The 21392-nt window shown below is 40.6% G+C and overlaps 1 protein-coding gene across 4 annotated transcripts in view; it reads left to right on the top strand.

The window, feature by feature from the left end:
* MLO1 (Seven transmembrane MLO family protein) overlaps positions 1-21392 on the top strand; it is a 344076-nt gene that overhangs the window by 206334 nt on the left and 116350 nt on the right. For all 4 annotated transcript variants that reach the window (XR_016259154.1, XM_089424734.1, XM_089424735.1 and 1 more), the window contains one exon: positions 6302-6342. Coding sequence is in view for 3 of the 4 variants with exons in the window: in XM_089424734.1 (XP_089280860.1) it covers positions 6302-6342 (41 nt within the window). In the remaining variant the exon portion in view is untranslated. The remainder of the gene's footprint in view (positions 1-6301; positions 6343-21392) is intronic.

The raw sequence follows: 21392 nt of genomic DNA, 5'->3' as shown, positions 1-21392 counted from the left end.
CCAAAATGTCAAGCTTCACCTCTAAAGATGTTGATTCGGCCGGATCTATGTTTTTCATCTCTTCTTCTTTCAACCTTGCCCTTCGGATCAACAGATGAGCCTCTACATTTACTGCACTGTTTTGCATCTCGTGAAGTGTTGCAATATTCCTTTCTCTCAGCTGAAACCCCATTTTCGGATCAAAGGCACCCGGATAGTGCAAGAGAGCCGATCTAGGAGTAGGCCTTATATCAACTGGCATCGAATAATAAACTTGATTAAATCTGGCTAAAAACTGTTGTACTGTCTCCCCTGGTAGTCTTTTCAGCTGGTTGTATTCTTCTACAATCAAGAAAAGGTTCTGCCCGATCATCCACCTGTCGAGAAAAACTTTGACAAACTGCTGGAAATCTGATATGCTCGCATCAGGCAGGGCTTTGAACCAACTCTTCACTTTAGCTTGCAAAGAAAGAGCAAAAAGCCTAATACTCACATCCTCTTCATCAACTTCAAAAAGGTCAAGAAAAGACTCAAAATTCTGTACATGTTGCTCGGCATTGACATTCTTACATTCACCGTCAAACCTCGGCAAGTATAGATCATAGCTTTTGGGGAAAGCATGAAGAACAGAAGGTAAAACAAGAGGTTTATACCGATCTGGAATTTTACAAGGTGTAGGGGTATGTACAGCAAGCATAGAATTGGTCTTGGTCTTTTGAGGTCCATCAATCTGAAGATGGTCATCACAAGATTTAGAAGAAAGGTCTTGATCAAGCTCAAAGGTATGCAAATCTTTGGTATTCACAATCTTCAAAGGGAAAGAATCAACTGTAGGCTGAGGATCTTTTCTCAAGCATAGTATACTTTGCAAAGCCTTCTTGACATTCTTGGGAAAGAGAAGAAATAATTTATGACAAAGAACAAAATGTCTTGGATGAAATTCCAACTTGAATACTTGATCTGTCCATGTTGTCCTTTCATGTTTTTGCTGGTCGGGATCATCCTCCAGTGGAGTCTTTGCATCTGATCTCAAAAATGATTTAGAGTCGCCAGGTGAATGATTTCAGCTTTTCAAGTGTCTGATCGTTGTTCACCATCAACAATCAGATCTGAACTTGATACATGTACTGGGGTAATTAACAAGTTAAATGTCACGGTTACAAGCTAGACCGGAGATTGACTGAAGCAGCGTTTATCTACTTACGCTTATGCAAAGCAAAAGCGTTTCGAAGGCTACCTGGCATAACTTCAGGTTCCGTCTGTAGCTTATAAAACAAATGACATCAACAAGCAAACCATTTGTTCTTCCCCAGTATGGTCGCCAATATGTTAGCGCTTGAAATTTCACCTCAGGCTGAGAAAGGTAAACTTCAAGGCAACATCAAACCACTTAGCCTCGTAGCTAGCCCTACGGGGCAGGAGAGGGCTCTCTCCGGTCTATCTCGGTAAAGATCTTCAACGGGCGAGATAGCCAATGAGGAAACACTGATTTTAGGCTAGTAAACTGATAAAAAGGTTTGGTTTGCGATTTTTAGGGTTTTGGTGGAAAGTTGGGGAAAGGCAATTCTGGGTGCGGGGATTGGACACAGTTTTTGCAGGGGGTTCTTTGGGGCAAGGTAGGAGACTGTATTGATGCCTTTAAATTAAGTGAATGGATAAGAATGACCGGTGAGGAGCTAAAGAGAGCAAGAAACCTTCAAGAGTTCTCTTTAGACAGATGAAAACATAAATATTAAGCAAACTTAAAAGCAGAGCATGGCAATCATGAATTCTACTTTAACACTTCATTTGCCTAATTTGCAGAAGGAAAAGTAAGAATATGAATTACATAACAAACTTACAAGTACAAAGAGAAACACACCATCAATACACGTAACCACAGGAATCCCAAAAAGGACTGCAAAACCCTGGTCTTTCTTCCTTTGCCAAAACTGCAGAGATACAATGAATAATACAATAGTAGCTTCTCCCTCAAGAGTCCAACCTCTCCAACCTCTGAAAATGACTAAGAAAATACATAATATAGGCAAGCTAACACCTTTCCTTGCCTCTAGGGGTCGAGCTCATCCTTCTAGGAGCTGTTTCAACCAATTCTAAACTGAGCACTAAAATCTAGGCAGTCAAAACAACTTGCCTCTATAAGCTATGAAACCAATTCATTCATTAAATGTTTGCTATTTCATGAATGAATCTTCTAGAATAGGTAAATAAGTGTCATGTCAACATGAAAATACGTTAATTACATCAAAGAGGGTGAAAAATCCCATCACGAGTCAAAACTGGTCAAAGCTGGGCGAATTCCTGAGCTGTAGATGAAAAATTGGCAAACTTTCCCAACAGGTCGCGCCCTGATCCTGAACAGGTCGCGCGCCTTTGGAGCTGCTTTTGAAGCACTTCCAGGTGTCCAAATGAAACAAAAGTGGGTTTGTTGGAAAGGTCTGGATGTCTACTTTCCAACCAAGTGGAATTTCTGAATTTGGTGGCCATTTGCCCCTCCAAAATTGCAATCTCCCAAGACTGCTCCCTGTGTGTCAAAAAGGTGGCAGCAAGTCATTTTTTGCTTGTTTTTTGAACTTCTGGAGGCTCAAAATTTGATGAAATCTCTTGGTAATTGCTGAGCATGTGTATCTTTGCATGACAAATCCAAAAATGCTGAGTTTTCCCAAAATGGAGTTGCCCATTGAAAAGGTCGCGCGCGGCGCGCGACGTGTTGGTGAAGAAAACCTGTGTTTGGCACAAAAAATTCACAATTGACAAAATTTTCTCCAAATTTCTTGAAATTTGGGCTGGGAGTCCCCAATAAAGTACCATGCTCACTCAAAGAGGCTTTGGCCAAAATTTGGAGTGGATCGGGCCTTTTCCGTCGTTTTAGTGCCTTGGCCAACCTCCTTGGATCTGGCGATTGTATTTTTGACATTTCTCTAAAACCATGACACCTGTGCAAGAAGTGAAGGAGGTTTTTCTTCCTTGGCTTGTTGTGGACAAAAACCTCTCTCAGTTTTCCCAAATTCATCTTGGATTGCTCTGAAACATCTTTTGAGTGAAACTGATCCCGATGTGTGAAACAAGGAATTTCGTGGAAATGAAGCGAAATGAAGGGGATAGGGGGCTTCTAAATTCTTGGGGAAATTTTTGGGAGTGGGGAGGGATGTTAGGAAGCAGGGGAAAGTGGAATCTCAGAGATCGAGTGAGGGGAAGGGGTCCAAAAGGGCAAAACACAGGCCAAACCTAGAAAATTGCCAAGTTGTAGCTAGAAACTAGGGTTTGTGCAAAAATGAGGAATTTGGCGGATCTAAGGGATGGGAAGTGTTTGATAAGGTACTTTAAGGATAGGGGAAGGTGTATGAACATCAAGATACAAGTTTTGCCGATGATTTGACCGTCCAAGAGAAATTGCCTTCAAAACCCTAGGAGAGGGAAATGACCTTGCCTAGGTAGAACGGAAGCATGAACAAGGTGTAAAATGACTCATTAGACACTGACATGATAATGACAACCCTATGAATGATGGTAAACTCAGCTGAATGGTGACATGGACCAACATTTGGACAACTTTAGAAGGAGTGAAAGAAAACCCTAGACCTAATGCCTAGTGACCAAATTTTGCTTGAAAACTCTTTGAAATGACAAAATTTGACCTTGACACTTCAAAATCACTTTGTAAGAGCACGTTTGATCACTGGAGGAAGGTTGGAAAGACTGACACTAACAGGTTCCATGCATGAGAGTGATCAAATCTAGTAATAACAACACACACAGCGCACAAAGGCAGTGTCTGTTGTTATGTGTTCACCCTGCCGTTTTTATAACATGAAACAACTAAATTCCAAAACCCTACGCTTAGTTTAACTGTTAATTAACGATTAGTTTTAGGGTTAAGTTAATTAAAATCATTTTTTTTTGCATAAACGTGTGCCACGTCCCCCCACGTCCCCCCTCGCCCCCTCACATCCCCCCTCGCCCCCCCACGTCCCCTTTTTCGGAAATGCCCCCTCAGGAAAGGGAAATGACTACCTGACACGTCCCCTTGAGTTTCGGAAATGCCCCCTCAGGAAAGGGAAATGACTACCTGGCATGTCCCCCCGAGTTTCCTCATTTTTGGGGGTGTGGGGAAACGTCCCCTACTCGTCCCCAAGTCCCCGGAGCGCGAGGGAGCGAGGAAACTAGACCCCTGTGGGGGGGCGGGTCCCCGTGGAACACTAAATATAAACTGTTAAACATCATTAGGTAGTATGTATATATATACAATGTGGCATCTTTATTTGAGCAATTCGAATCACTCATCTCTCTTTTATAGCAGCCGCACGTGGGATCAGATAGAGGACAAATTTGACTGAAGTTTGGACTTGGATTTTTGGCACAGATTTCTAGACAATTTGGAATTGTAAACTTTGTTGAAGAATATTTTCTCCTAGAAGAAAAGTTATGTTTTCTCTTAAGTTTGGGTTTCCTAGGGAAAATTTGTTGTCTCTATTGTGTATGGTTGTCTCCTTATGATCTTATTGTTTTCGCTGCATTACTATTGGGATTTTTTGTGTATAATTGCTCAACGATATTAGGGACATAAATATAAATTGTTAAACATCATTAGGTAGTAATTATCAGATCAGAAGATTGGTTTCTACTGTGTTTATTGTAGAAATTTCAACAATTTCCTTTATCTTTCCTAGAAGAAAGATAAAGGAAATGTCAACTTTTACTTAAATTTTTAACATTACCACTACTTGTTTCAATATGTTTGACTATGGTTCCAACTCATCGAACTTCATATGGAGAGCATTCAAAATTCAATAGTCTTAACAATTTCTAGGATTTCTGGATTGATGGGATTGCAACACTTTCATTGGATTCTATCACGTATGAAGGTATGTGATCAGCATTTAATTGAGAGCACCAAGCCCTATTTGTACCCCAATGTTGTTGATGTTGATTGTTGAACTCCTTTGTTATGGCCTTAGCAAAACTGTACCCTTCACTCGAACCAAAATTATTGATCAGGCATGTTAAGCTTTTTCTACCATATTTTAAGGGTTGGATTAGGTAGTTTTATCAAAGTTGGGTGGTGTTGACTAATGTCCCTAGAGGATTGAGGCAGAGGCAAAGATTGAAGGTTGATACTAATGATCATGATCCCGATATAAGTGACGGTGGAACATTGCTTGTCAAGTAGTTGTGGAACATGCATGATGGTGCTACTCCACAGCTACAACATTTGGAAACATGGGTGCTTTCACAATTGGTTAACACTTCTTCAATGGAGAGTTGTTTATCAACTGGCTTAGTTTATTGTTTGGAGTGACTGGACTTTCAATCTTCATACTTTTGTGTGGAAATGGCTTATTTTGCAAACATAACTATTTGGTCAAGTTATTTTTCATAGTTCTTAGATAACCTATTTCATTCCATAATTTAATGGTCTACTTTCTTTTATGCGGCTTAAAAGTTTGTATGTTTGTTTGCAATTGCTTGAATTTAATTGGTTGATGCTCAAATAGTTAATCATGAATATTCTATGGATGCCAGTTTTATCTTCATTGATATACAAATATGCATGTTTTCATATATTCTGCTACTAATTTTGCATTCTTAATGTTTTTTTTTTTTAAATATATATGCTTTTGGGACACTCTCCTCCTGAAAGTTTTTGGAAAATGACACTCTCAATGCTTCCACTCTCAGTTGTTGGAATATTTGTTTGATATGATGCACATTGTTTCCTCAATGATCTGAAATGTTGCCCATCAGGTTTCAGTTAAATGTCTTACTTTTATACTGACAATTGAAAGTGCTATCCATTAAAAAATGATGCAAAAGAAATGGGTGTTTGACTGCTTCTTTCAAAGGGTTGGATGTGCTTTCTATTGACACAAGCTCCACATGAAAATGAAATATAAAAATTTATCTAGAGAATCAGTACCCATTATAAACGGATATATAATTCTTTGTAATTATTTAGGGGTTAAAGGTCTACACTGTAGATCATTTTTCAATGTGAGTTTGATATGTCACATACTGTTGCCACAATCATATGAAAAATTGGCCTCTTAGGTTTCATCGTAATGTCTTTCTTATCTGTTTACGGTTGAAAGTGCTTTCATTCATAAGTTATGTAAAAGCAGTAAAGGTTTGCTTTGGACTTTCTAATGTTTGAAGATGCATTTTGATGACACGTTGGCATCACATGGAAAGGAAATATGAAAATTAATTTTGAAAATCACTACTCATTATCATTCACTACATCTAACATCATGGTCCCTTGCATCAAAAATCTAAGAAATAATTTGCATCTTCTGCTAATACGAACTTTTGTTATTGATTGCAGGTTGGCATACATATTTTTGGATATCTTTCGTCCCTTTGATTGTAAGTTTAACTATACCCTGGGAAGGCTATTGATAAGCCTGCTGTAAAGAAATATGTTTATTCAAGGATTATATTAATAATTTTAATTTGCCGTGTCCGTTGTCTGTTTCTTGTCTGCACATGCACATGTATTTGTTTTGGATATGCCTATTAAATTTATCTACACAAATAAAAACAATCTGATATCTAATCTTGCTAAAATTAACAAAAAAAATCTCTGATTCAAGTCCAGGTTGTGACCTTGGACGTGTTCTATACATGGATACTGATATCAACAAAAGTTGTGAACTGTTGTTGATTCCTATGTAAATTGCGTAAATTGTGCTGCCTGCATGTTTTGTTTTTGTAAAGGATACTTATATTTACAGAAAAATTTACATCAGCAACAAAGAAAAAGGAAAGCAGAATGGTATATACAACAGAATATTTTCCCCTTTCACAAGGCAACTAAAATGATATGAACAAAGTCGCTTATCATACGAAAATATTTAAAATGTTTGGAATATAAAGAAATCCATGTGGACAATATATAAACTGTATATAAGAAATTGATAGTAGAAAATATGATGATCAGATTACAATTGGGGCAATGTTGCACGATCCTCCCTTCCCCCAAGGTTCCAAAGACAGAACCATGTCCCGTACTGATCCGTGGGGGATCCTCCGGTAGGACCGCGGTTCTGCCGGATTGGGCCAGTTCCTGGAAATCCAGCACCGTGCGGGCCCGATCCATGCTTCTGGATTTCCGAACTGTGGTTCTGAACAGGGATCCGCTTCAGATCTGCGGTGGATCGGGCATGGATCCAGGCGAATCCTGAGCGGATCCGAGGTTTGACGGGCGGTTTGGTGGAGGTCGACCCACTTAATTTTTTTTTTGCTTTAATTGGAGTTGGAGGTGGGTTTAGGGTAAGTTAGGGAAAGAATAGATGGGGATAAAAGTCATTTCCCCTTCTCTTTTCCTCACTCTTGCATCTTTGGAGAGCTTGGAGGAGTGGAGGAGGAGGAGATTTGAGGAGTAAAGAAGGGCTGCTATCGAAGAGCTAAAGAGGTAAATGCAAACCCCAAACTCCCTCATTTTTCTGTCATTGTTGTTTGTATTTTTTCTCCTCCTCCTACTTTTTACCATTCTTTCTTCTTGCTAATTCCATTGCAGGTTGTCCATCTATATTCATATTCTAAAATGGTGTTCTTTTGCCTTATATGTATCATTCCACTTTTGGTTTTCATGATGGTAAAGAGGGGGTAGGAACAAAAGGGAAGAAGAAGAACAAGAGGATAGTGGTTCCCATATGAGTGACCCAATGTATGATGAGGAGGAAGGGTTTGAAGAGGAAGGGGATGAAGAGGACACTAAAATGGAAGAGGGGAAAGCTGCTTTGACACCCTTGTGGAATTCTGTGACCAAACTTGAAGGGGGAAAAGGTGGTGGAAGTTACACGTTTTTGTGCCCTCATGGTTGTCATGGAGGGAAACGATATAGTGGTTCATATACCCATGAGAGGAGGCATCTTTGTTGGGTGATGAACAGAGATGAGAAAAAGGGTGTTGTGGGGATATCAATTTTCCCCTAGGTATCAACTGAACAAAGAAGAAAATACATCTAAATAGAGGAGGCTGCACAATAGAAACACAAGAAAAAATACTCATTCTGAATCAAGTGCAACCTCTAGATTTGGTAGGTCATTTCCTCATGGTATTTCTACAACCTCTGGAAGTAGAAGAACAATAGGGGATTTCCTGAATGTTGTTGGGAGGGATGATGTGGATGGAAAGATAGTCCGGTTTCTTTGTGCTTGCGGTGTATTATTCATTGTCCTTCGCTCTTCCTATTGGCATGATATGGTTAAGGGCATCAATGAAGCCCCAAAAGGATACAAGAGCCCCAACTATGAGAAAGCTAGAACAATGTTATTAGAAAGAAAAAAAGTAAAGGTTCAAATAGCTTTGATAAGTTTTACAAATGAGTGGGTGGATTGTGGGATATCCATTGTATTAGATGGGTGGACAAATGTTAGAAACCAACATTTGATAAATGTTCTTGGTGTTTCTACTAGTGGTGCAATGTTTATTGCAAGTCATGACTCCTCTATGACTGCAACTTCCCAAAACATTGCAAATCTCCTATTGCAATCAATCAAATATGTTGGTCCTAATAATATAGTTCAAGTGATCACTGATAATGCAACAAATTGTAAGACAACAGGGAAAAAATATCGAGCGTACCCATCCATACATCTTTTGGTCCGGGTGCTTGGTGCACACACTGAACCTTTTGATGTATGAGATTGTGAAGCATAAAGAATGTGGATGGATTAATGAGCTTTACAAGAGAGGGAAGCAACTCATTAAATTTATCATAGGGCATACAAGGGTAAACTACTTTTATGGCACTTACTCCAAGTTGCAGTTGCTTAAACTTGCAAAAAAAAGATTTGTAAGTTATTACCTCATCTTTAGGCAGCTAGTGAAGGTGAGACAAGCTTTAACTAATATGGTGACCTCTGAATCATGGGATGACATTAACACTAATAGAGATGGTGCTAATGTAGCCAAGGACACTATTCTTGATAGTTACTTTTGGTCACAGATTAAATATGTTTTGCAATTCACGAAACCAATTTATTACATGATCAAGTTTGGAGATTCATATCGGCCAAAAATTGGGGAGGTGTATGAACACATGGATAACATGTTGGGGCAGATTAAAGACATTGTTGAGCCGAGAGATATCACCTTGTACAATTATATTTGTGCAGAGGTGAAAAAACGATGGGATATGCTAAGCATTCCATTGCATGCCTTAGCATATGTTCTGACACCTAAATACTATCATCCATCATGGCTTTCAACACCAGCACCTGGGGGGAAGTAGGAGAAAACCACACCTAGATCCAGAGGTTCTACTTGGTTATATGAAAGCATTAGATAAATTTGTCCCTGATGAGGAGTCTGCCATGCTACGAAAATAATTGAGCAACTATACGCTTAGCACTAGTCCATTTGGGAGCATGCATGCAATTAGAGATCGTAATAATTTATCTTCTTTTTAGTGGTGGAAGTTGGAACATGCAAAGAGGTGCTACTCCACTTCTACAAAATTTGGCATTGTGGGTGCTATCATAGGTGGTAAACACTTCTTTTGCAGAGAAGTGTTGGAGCTCATTCTTTCATCCACAATGTTAAAAGGAACATGTTAAATTTAGACTGGGCAGGGATCTTGGTTTATGTTCACTACAAGTTGTGATTGTTGTCCCATTACTATGATGATGCAAAGAATAATAAAGACATTAAGCTTTGGGACAAAAATCCAAAGGAGCCCAATTTGGAGGATGGAGTGTTGTGATTAGAGCAATTGGAGGATGCTCTTATCTAGGATGATGATGATCAAGTTGAGATGCTACCCCCATCCGGTCCCATGGTTCCTAGGTTCCATGCTTCAACACCAACAACAAAGGCTTCATTTACATTAGTTCCAGTGCTCACATAAGATTTGTGGTGGAAGGAGGAGAGATTAGTAGATATATTCACATTTTACTACTTTTTTCATGGATTAGACTTGTATCTTGTTGTGAATTTGAACTTTTCTGTCTTACTCTTCCTAGTTTAGTGTGTACTTGAGTCTTGGTGGCCAAGAGGATTATTTTGTAAACTTTGTTATTTGAATTTTGGACATGACTCATGTTGACAATTGTTCACTTGCTAGATAAGTTACTTGAATGTTTTATGATTTTATCTTCTAAATGTTTTGTGTTTTATGATATGCTTAAAAATTTGATTTATGTCTGTAATTGGTAGAATCTAGAATCTAGATGGTTGATGCTCGAATAATTAATCATTGATGTACAATGTGTTGAAGAATCTAGGGAAAATAAATGTAGTGTGATTCTTTGTTACTTGATAACAATTTGTGGAGTCTTTTTACTTTTTTCTTGTTAGCTTAATCTTCTTCTTCTTCTTCTTATTAATGCATGTGTGTGTACTTCATCAAACTGCTACCAAAACATAAGAATAAGAGCACAAGATGTTTGGTCTCTGCCAGGACCAAAACCTCTCTTCTCTTGAGAGGAAAACCCTATGGTAAGTTTTCTCTTATTGAAGCTTCTTTCTTGATCAATGCCAAACCCTAGACCCTTGACTAGAAGAACCTCCAAGCACAAGTCAAGTCCTTCCTTTTCTTTTCACTTTGTTTCCCTGACACTTTGTCTGCCTCCTTCCGGCACTTCATTCCCCAGCACTTCGTTCTTCCTTCCACTGTAGGTAGATCTTCTAGAAGAGATACTTTTCCTCAGTGCTATCCTTCACCTAATGATGCAGGAGCATCCAACACCCTTAGTCAAAGGGAGGAATCCAAAGCGAAAAGGAGGAAGACGTGGACCATGGGAGCAAAACAGGGAAAAATCTGTTTTAAAACATATTTAAAGATGGAAAAAGATGGATAAAAGTCTCGAGGAGACTTATCTGCCATGCATGCATATGGAGCGGGTTGTTAGAGGAGATCAAGAAGAGGATTGGTCGGATCCTTCATTGTGATCCGATCCAATGTATCTTAGAGATTGATGAACCTGCATGTTCTATAAATACATGTAATAAGACAGAGAGGGATATAGAGAGCGAATAGGTAGAAATTGTGTCGACAGAGTATTCCCAATGTAGCGGAGGGAGAAACTGTTCTAAGGCTGAAATGCCTTAGAATTGTAATCGTGTTGTGTTAATATAATATATGTGTGGTTGTGTTGAAACTGTGCGTTTATGTGTTTGTTGTGTGGATAGTTTGAATGTTTCAGTGTGCAGATTTGGTCAACCATCGATTCCTGTAGGATCGATGGCAACCCTATGATATCAATTAACTATTATATATATGCATGTTGCGTGTGAATTGGTATATGGCAGAGAACTATGGTAAAAACACAGAAATCCATCAAAAGCGTTTGTAAACCAACTTACACTGAGAAATCATGCAAAATCGTAAAGTGGACTTGAAAGTTTATAGAACATGGTCTATACCCTTATTGGGTCCGGAATGCTGATCACAGATCGGCAAGTCAAGGACCAGAGGAATTGGAAAGGCGGAACACCGATCTGCGAATATCGACAAATCGACGATCGGAAGTCAGGCGTGATTGGCGATCGCATTCGACGGAGGTCATGGGACGACGGAGTTGAATAGCCGATAGGCAACTTGCGATGAGCGATGCGGCGACAACGCCGATGGACCAATCGGCGATTGGAGGTGTCGGAAGTCGGAGGTCGGGCAAACAAAACAACGCTGGTGAAAGCGGAAGACGGACCCGACAATAATGGTTCTGGCGGGTATATAGAATTTAAAGTTAGACTATGTGTTCTGGCGGGTGTTTTTCCCGTAATTCCTTTGTATTGCGATTAATGTATAGTCCCGGGTTTTTATAAAGGAAATCCCGATAGCGATAAATAAATGGTTTCGGGCATTTTAAAAGAGAGCCCGATAATGTTATGTGGTCCATGATTTTAAAGGCTTATAGCCTCAAAACGCTTCCGAAAGGCTTAGTGGGCCATAACCCACAGGCCTCAAGATTGATTATTTAAAGGAAAGAGATTTTGGATTTACCCCCAAATTCTCATTCCATCATTTGGTATCAAAGCAGGGAAAGGTTTCCTGCGTGAAAAAGGATTTTCTGTGAGAAGGGAGAAGAGTGCAAGCAGAAGGGAAAGGAGGTACAGTTGTTTAAAGCTGGAGAGTTTATGGTTTTACTGTCGTGCAGATAGCGACAGTAGAAGGTGAGAAGATTGCAGCAAACCTAGAGCATGGAGTGCTCATATGGTTCTAGAGGAGAGAACCTGAAGGATGCCAAAAGACTGAGTGAGGAGAGCTTGGTGAGGTATCATGTAATAGGAGACTGTTACTGCAGAGGCTTGGTTGCAGCTCACAGAAGACCATGAAGGCAGTTCCACTGAAGAAATTGTTAAAATTGGCAACCAAGGCAAAACTTCATGTGGGTCATCTTATTCATGGCTAATAATATTTTTATTAGATTCCTCTCATCGAGAGGTGTAGGATTGATATAAATATCATCCAATTCCGATAAGTATTCATGGAGATATGAATTTATTTTGATTATGGAATTATTATCAAGCTGACCTACAACTCATGTAGGCTCAGAAGCCCAACAGTCGCATCTATTCACCCACCAACGTTGTGTATAAATATAAGAGGACTTTTCCTCATTTGGACTCATCTCATCACATCTCTCTCTCTACTGCGCAGATATGAGTCTTTTCTCTACTGCGCTGAAATGGGTCTCTCTCTCTCACACATGTGAAGCCGGAAGCTGTTGAATTTGAAGCTGCAACTGCAGAAGTAAAGATTGACTTGCGTGGCCTAGAAGATCTCCTCTTTGGAACTGCGCTGTAGGTTCATCTGAACCTCCTTTGAAAGCCACAACTTTTGGTGGTGGAATGAAGTCAATCCGACGAACGGTTTGCAAGATATCGACTGCCCTAGTTTGAAGGCAGAAACTGCTGAAACTAAAGCTGCAACTGCAGAAGTAAAGATTGACTTGCGTGGCCTAGAAGATCTCCTCTTTGGAACTACGCTGTAGGTTCATTTGAACCTCCTTTGAAAGCCGCAACTTTTGGTGGTGGAATGAAGTCAATCCGACGAAAGGTTTGCAAGATATCGACTGCCCTAGTTTGAAGCCGGAAACTGCTGAAACTGAAGCTGTAACTGTAGAAGTAAAGATTGACTTGCGTGGCCTAGAAGATCTCCTCATCTAAACTACGCTGTAGGTTCATCTGAACCTCCTCTGGAAGCCGAAACTTTTGGTGGTGGAATGAAGTCAATTCGACTGTCGGTTTGTGAGATATGGTCTGCCCTAGTTTGATAATGAAGCCGCTAATGCTGATGCTACTGATCTAGGGTTTGCTACTATTGATATGAATGAGATTTATTGTACTATTTCTCTCTGCTGAATTATTGAAGATAAAAGAAGATTTGATCAAAGGGTTTCCCGACACATTTTGGGGTTTGTCCCTGGCTAGCCGCCACATCTTGTGTCTCTTGTCTTGGCTTGTTTTCTGTCGATCGTTTAATGTTCTATCTGCACTTTACTTTATGTACATGTGATTGCTAATCGGTGGAATATAATAAGAAAAAGAAGTAAACTGTTATAAGCATAGAACATACCATAACTTAACATGGTATCAGGGCTGAGGTGAAGACAAAGCCCGAGCAAGAGCAAGAGAAATCATTGAAGAGAAGATTGGCAAGGCTATCCTAAAAGAACTATGGGGTCCTCAACACTCTTTCCTGCCGAAGACAAGCTCCGTGAGAAAGCTGATTATCACGGATGGAAGATTTCTATCGATCTAACCCTTGAGAATCAAGGAGTGTTGGATCATGTGAGAGGCAATACTGTTGAGCCTCCATCAAATGCATCCGCTGGTGCCTGGAACAAATGAAAAAATGGAGAAGTCAAAACAATAGAAGATCATACGGGACTCTATCGACAAGCACTTGGTGGCCTATATCTCTGAACTGGACACCTCCAAGGAAATGTACGATAGACTGGTGAGTTTATTTAAAGTTAATGATGCAAATACAGTTTTGTTTCTTAGAAATAAGCTGAGGGAAATCAAGAAGGGTAAAGATGAAAGTATGCAAGCATACTTCTTAAGAATCATCGAGATCAAGAACGATCTCCTATCTATTGGGGAAACTATTACTAACAGAAAAATGGCACTCACAACTCTCAGAGGATTACCATCTGAATGGTATGTGTTCAAGACTACTCTTCTGAAAAATAATGTGATTCCTAGTTTCGAGGAATTAATGGCTAGATGCATTCAAGAACAAACAAGGGTAGAAGAGCAGGAAACGCCCTTGCCTAAAGGTCCTCCTGCTGCTTTTTATTCTCATGCAAAGAAAAGAAATAATTCCGGGACTAAATCAAAAGGAAAGGCTGGACCTAAGGCTAGAAGAAAATGACGATGTTACATTTGCGATAAAGCAAGTCACTATATATGAGATCATGAGCATCATGATGAATGAGATCATGGACATAAAGGGAAACATGAGATCATGGACATATAGGATAGCATGATGATGATGCACACTAGTTTGAGCAACATTATGATGGATAAAATCATGGACATGGGCAGCATGATGATAATCATGATTAGAGAAGCATGGTACAGTATGCAGTGGTGCAACTCGAAGTCCCTCTGATGGCAATCAAAGGAATGACAAATTCAACAGCAAAGGTAAGAGGAGAGTTGGGAATCAAGGAAGAGGACAAGCATTCAAGAAGGCTAGAAATTCCAAGATGTATTAAATGCACCTGACCTCAAAAAGAACCTAGTGTCCATCTCGGCAATGGAAGACAAAGGCTACAAGGTAACCTTCAACGATGGCAAGGTATGTATATGGAAAAATAATGTTAAAGATGCCTTTACTCTTGAGTTTAGTGTTGATTCATTATATCAGGTCGATGGAAGTCCGCTAGGTGTCATGTCTTGTGACACAACTATTTAGTCCGAACTTTGGCATCGGAGGTTTGCCCACCTTCATTCCAAAGCTCTACGCGATGTAAGACAGATGGTGACAGGGATGCCCGAATTCTGAGTAGAGAAAGAAGGTGTATGTCCAGGATGTGTCGAAGGAAAGCTCAAAAGGGGACCATTCCCCTCAAGCCAAAGCAAGACCTCCGATATATTACAATTGGTTCACTCGAGCATACCTGAGGTTGGCATTAAGAGGGAGACTACTACACCACATACTCCTGAGCAGAATGGTGTGGTGAGAAGGAAGAATCGTACGATGATGGAAGCTGTCCGGGCAATGCTACATGATCAAAGACTTCCGAAGTTTCTACGGGCTGAAACTACAATCACCGTTGTATATGTACAAAATCGATGCCCTCATCAAGCATTGGGTTCCTAAACTCCTGAAGAAATGTTCACCATCGGTCAAAGGGAAGTCGTGATTAGTCATGATGTCACCTTTGACAAAGATATGGCACTCAGCAAGGTGGACAATCTGCTAACTTTGAGTAGCTCTCAAGAAGTCGACACCAGGGAACTGAAAGAAAAGGATGATGAATCAATGCCTGATGTAGAAGAACGCATGGATCCAATTGATCCTCATCCACATGAGCCTTCCTCTTCTAGGAAGAGGCCTTCATGGCTTAGGGGGATACTTGATGATGCTGCACCCTGAGGAACCTTCCATCAAAGTAAGAAACTTAACAGGTATCAGGGATACCTGACCATCATGAGCACGATCATACAAAATGAACCTTCATCATTCTTAGATGTCATCAAGCATTAACTATGGAAGGATGCTATGACCATAGAATATGGGTCTATTATGGAGAATGATGTCCGGGAAGTAGTTTCCAGACCCTAGACAAGACAATTATTACTTCAAAATGGATTTACAAGATAAAGCATGCAGCAAATGGAAGTATGGAAAAGTATAAGGTTCATTTTGTTTCTCGTGGTTTATCCCAGAAGGGAGGTATAGACTATGATATTTGCACATGTTGCCAGATATACGACCATCCGCTTGATCATAGCCCTTGTGGCTTCACAAGGATGGAACCTACATCAGATGGATGTCAAGATCGCGTTCTTACATGGTTATATCAAAGAAGAGGTCTATGTGGAGCAACCTGAAGGATTTGAGATTTATGATTGAAAAAATCATGTATGCAGGTTGAAGAAGGCTCTCTATGGGCTGAAGCAAGCACCCCGAGCATGGTATGAGAGGATCGATAGCTACTTGATGAAGCTAGGATTCACTAGGAGTGAAGTTGATCCTAACCTTTACTTTAAGGTTGAAGATGACAAGCCTCTCATATCGGTGTTGTACGTGGATGACCTCTTTCTAACAGGTGAAAACCCTCTCATTCACAAATGTAAGAGGGAGATGGCTTCTGAATTTGAAATGAAAGACCAAGGACTTGAAGTATGGTAGAAGCCAAGGGAAATTTTCCTATCTCAAGGAAAATATGTGGTAAAGATATTGGAAATATTTGGTATGATGGACTGCAAGCCAGTGACTACCTCGAGGATCTTAACTTTTATAAGTTATATGGTAGTGATGTCGGACCAGACTTGGAAAATGCCTCTGAGTTTCAAAAACTCATTCGCATTGATGTTCTTGGTGAACCTCCGTCCGAACATATGTTTTGCAGTTAGCATTATGAGCTCATATTTGGTTGAACCTCACTGGATTAATGCCAGGAATCTTCTGAGATGTCTTCAGGACACAATCTCTCATGGATTAAGATACACTGCCGAAGATGTGAGACTACTTGGATATACTGATGTTGATTGGGCAGGCAGTGTGGTGGACCGTAAGAGCACTTCCGGGTACTGTTTCACCTTGGGATCTGCTTCGATATCCTGGATGAGCAGGAAGCAGAATTTGGTGGCTTTGAGCACCGCCAAAGCAGGATATATTGTTGCTAGCATAACCTCATGTGAGGCAGTCTGGTTGTGAAAGCTCTTCAGTGAGCTATTTGGATTTGCATTGGATACCACTGTGATTCTCTGTAACAACCAGAGGTGGGATTCGATTATTGAGGAATCCCGTATTCGTCAATTGCTCCAGCAGATAGACATCATCTGGGATATGGTAAGTCAATGAGCAAGGAAGATCCATCACATTAAGATGATGTACAGGTTGATACACGTTTTCAAAGCCCCGAGGAAAGATCTAATCTGTGATTTTCCAAAACGACTTGGAGTCGGAAAGAAACCCTTGTACAAGGGTCCTGCATGTTTCATACATTGAGCTCTGGGAGCTCTAAGGGCTTGCGGTTCCTACTGGAGCAACATATGACCACAGGGTGACTCTCCCTCCCCTAGTGGTGCACACTGGAACAAGATGATTCGCTCTCTTGTGGGACAAGATGATTCGCTCTCTTGTGGAACAGGATGATTCGCTCTCCTGTGTAGCAGGATGATTAGTTCACCTGTGAGGCCTGGATTGATGTGTTCTCCATGGCAACTTGGATTGATGTGTTCTCCATGGCAATTGTAGCAGGATTGATGTGTTCTCCATGGCAATTGTAGCAGGATTGATGTGTTCTCCATGGCAATTGTAGCAGGATTGATGTGTTCTCCTGTGAGGACAGGATTGATTAGTTCTCCTGTCGAGGCATCCTACCCATGTAGTCTGGGACTCATGGGAAGTACCTCTCATCTGATCAATGAGCAGGGAAATGAAGTTAGGGACCATAGTAGTACCGATGGACGCATCGTTGTAACTACCGTACTCCCTACGCTAGGATGACCTCCATTGATCTGGGATCAATGATACTGGTCTGGGACCAGTGGTAGGAGTTGTACCATACTATGACGCTGACTTCGGGTCGGTTGAGATTGGTCTGGGATCAGTGGTACATACTCTGAGACTGACTTTGAGTCAGTGGAGGATGATATTGGTCTGGGACCATTGGAGTTGTACTCACTATGACGCTGACTTTGGGTTGGTTGAGACTGGTCTGGGACCAGTGGTACATACTCTGAGACTGACTTTGAGTCAGTATGATACATCCTCGATCATTTCTTCTTCTTCATAATTCGGACAAAAGCAGAGTAGAACAAAACAATGCAAGAGCAGAGCAGAACAGAACACAACAGTACAGATCAGTGCAGGGCAGAACAAGACAAAGAAGAACAGGTAAAATAGAGCAGAGCAGGGCAAGGGTCAGGCTGTACAAGGCAGTGCATTTGATGGATGAATAGTAACAACTGATAGACAGATTGCAGATGAAGTTCGCCATGGTTGAGAGGGAGTGTTAAAATTGGCAACCAAGGCAAAACTTCATGTGGGTCATCTTATTCATGGCTAATAATATTTTTATTAGATTCCTCTCATCGAGAGGTGTAGGATTGATATAAATATCATCCAATTCCGATAAGTATTCATGGAGATATGAATTTATTTTGATTATGGAATTATTATCAAGCTGACCTACAACTCATGTAGACTCAAAAACCCAACAGTCGCATCTATTCACCCACCAACGTTGTGTATAAATATAAGAGGACTTTTCCTCATTTGGACTCATCTCATCACATCTCTCTCTCTACTGCGCAGATATGAGTCTTTTCTCTACTGCGCTGAAATGGGTCTCTCTCTCTCACACATGTGAAGCCGGAAGCTGTTGAATTTGAAGCTGCAACTGCAGAAGTAAAGATTGACTTGTGTGGCCTAGAAGATCTCCTCTTTGGAACTGCGCTGTAGGTTCATCTGAACCTCCTTTGAAAGCCACAACTTTTGGTGGTGGAATGAAGTCAATCCGACGAACGGTTTGCAAGATATCGACTGCCCTAGTTTGAAGGCAGAAACTGCTGAAACTAAAGCTGCAACTGCAGAAGTAAAGATTGACTTGCGTGGCCTAGAAGATCTCCTCTTTGGAACTACGCTGTAGGTTCATTTGAACCTCCTTTGAAAGCCGCAACTTTTGGTGGTGGAATGAAGTCAATCCGACGAAAGGTTTGCAAGATATCGACTGCCCTAGTTTGAAGCCGGAAACTGCTGAAACTGAAGCTGTAACTGTAGAAGTAAAGATTGACTTGCGTGGCCTAGAAGATCTCCTCATCTAAACTACGCTGTAGGTTCATCTGAACCTCCTCTGGAAGCCGAAACTTTTGGTGGTGGAATGAAGTCAATCCGACTGTCGGTTTGTGAGATATGGTTTGCCCTAGTTTGATAATGAAGCCGCTAATGCTGATGCTACTGATCTAGGGTTTGCTACTATTGATATGAATGAGATTTATTGTACTATTTCTCTCTGCTGAATTATTGAAGATAAAAGAAGATTTGATCAAAGGGTTTCCCGACACATTTTGGGGTTTGTCCCTGGCTAGCCGCCACATCTTGTGTCTCTTGTCTTGGCTTGTTTTCTGTCGATCGTTTAATGTTCTATCTGCACTTTACTTTATGTACATGTGATTGCTAATCGGTGGAATATAATAAGAAAAAGAAGTAAATTGTTATAAGCATAGAACATACCATAATTTAACAGAAATGCAGTGGGTAGAATTGCTAAGGACAAGGAGAAGCATGTGACTAGGAGGTCATAAATTTTTGTGCCTCGTGAGTCTGATGGAGGAGCATCCAGCACCCTTAGTCAAAGGGAGGAATCCAAAGCGAAAAAGGAGGAAGACGTGGACCAGGGGAGCAAAATAGGGAAAAATCTATTTTAACACAGATTTAAAGATGGATAAAAATCTCAAGGAGACTTATTTGCCATGCATGCATTATGGAGCAGGTTGTTGGAGGAGATCAAGGAGAGGATTGATCGGATCCTTCATAGTGATCCGATCCAATGTATCTTAGAGATTGATGAACCTGCGTGTTCTATAAATATTTGTAATAAGACAGAAAGGGATATAGAGAGCGAATAGGTAGAAATTGTGTCGACAGAGTATTCCCAATGTAGCGGAGGGAGAAACTGTTCTAAGGCTGAAATGCCTTATAATTGTAATCGTGTTGTGTTAATATAATATATGTGTGGTTGTGTTGAAATTGTGCGTTTATGTGTTTGTTGTGTGGACAGTTTGAATGTTTCCGTGTGCAGGTTTGGTCAACCATCGATTCCTATAGGATCGATGGCAACCCTATGATATCAATTAGATGTTATATATATGCATGTTGCGTGTGAATTGGTATATGTCAAAGAACTATGGTAAAACACAGAAATCCATCAAAAGCGTGTGTAAACCGACTTACACTGAGAAATCGCGCAAAATCGTAAAGAGGACTTGAAAGTTTATAGAACATGGTCTATATCCTTATCTGGTCCAGAAGGCTGATCGCAGATTGGCAAGTCAAGGACCCGAGGAATCGGAAAGGCGAAACGCCGATCCGCCGATAGCGACAAATCGGCGATCGGAAGTCAGGTGTGATCGGTGATCGCATTTGACGGAGGTCAAGGGACGATGGAGTTGAATAACTGATAGGCGACTTGCGATGAACGATGCAGCGACAATGCCGATGGACCGATCGGCAATCAGAGGTGTCAGAAGTCAGAGGTCAGGCAAACAAAACAGCGCTGGTGAAAGCAGAAGACGGTCCTGACGATAATGGTTTTGGCGGGTATATAGAATTGAAAGTCCGGCTATGTGTTCTAGCGGGTGTTTTTCCTGTTATTCCTTTGTATTGCGATTAATGTATAGTCCCGGGTTTTTATAAAGGAAATCCCGATAGCGATAAATAAATGGTTTTGGGCATTTTAAAAGAGAGCCCAATAATGTTATGTGGTCCATGATTTTAAAGTCTTATAGCCTCAAACGCTTCTGAAAGGCTTAATGGGCCATAAGCCACAGGACTCAAGATTGATTATTTAAAGGAAAGAGATTCTGGATTTACCCCCAAATTCTCATTCCATCACCTAAGGATACTCATTCCTTCTCTTGATCATCTGAGTTCCTTCTTGGTGTATGGTGGAAGGCTTAGTGTGACAGCACTGCAACCGTAATTCTTGCACGTGTGGGAGGTATCCTAGAGAATTAGGGTCCTTTTTCCTTCGATAGAGAGAGAGAGTCTACTTTGCTTGACTTGAGAGTCCTTGTAGCCCTAATTTCTAACCCAAACAATGATGAACATGTGACTGTGACCTTACTACTGATATAACTGCAATATGTCCTATCTTTTCTCGCGTGTGTGACTGTATTAACCCTAGAAAACAATCCTTAAATCCTTGGTGGTGACTTCCCCTTCTTCGCTGTCCTTGGAGACCTTTCTTTCGTCCTTTTACTATCCTTTTGTTGCCTCCTTACCTCGCAGATTTCAGAGATCTGAATTCGTTATCTTTAGAGAAGTGGACAACTTCTATATATAGAGGATTGTCCCTCCTTTAGGCCGACTTGCTGCTTTGAGGCGACTTGACTTTCTTTGCTGCGTTAGGTGCTTTTAATGGTGCCATTGCTTCTTTTGATGGTGTCTTTGCTAGCAGGAGACTTGACTTTGGTTGGAGATGTCTTCTTTGACTTTTATACATAAATATACATAATGTAACATACCTTGAAGGTCTTCAACATAATTCTTTTGACTCTTTGAC

Source organism: Pinus tabuliformis, chromosome 4_2 (genome assembly GCF_031772625.1).
Source record: "Pinus tabuliformis cultivar Carrire ecotype Pingquan chromosome 4_2, CPIR1, whole genome shotgun sequence".
NCBI classification, from domain to species: domain Eukaryota; kingdom Viridiplantae; phylum Streptophyta; class Pinopsida; order Pinales; family Pinaceae; genus Pinus; species Pinus tabuliformis.
Note: the sequence above shows the minus strand (reverse complement) of the source record. Positions and strands in the feature narration are given on the sequence as shown.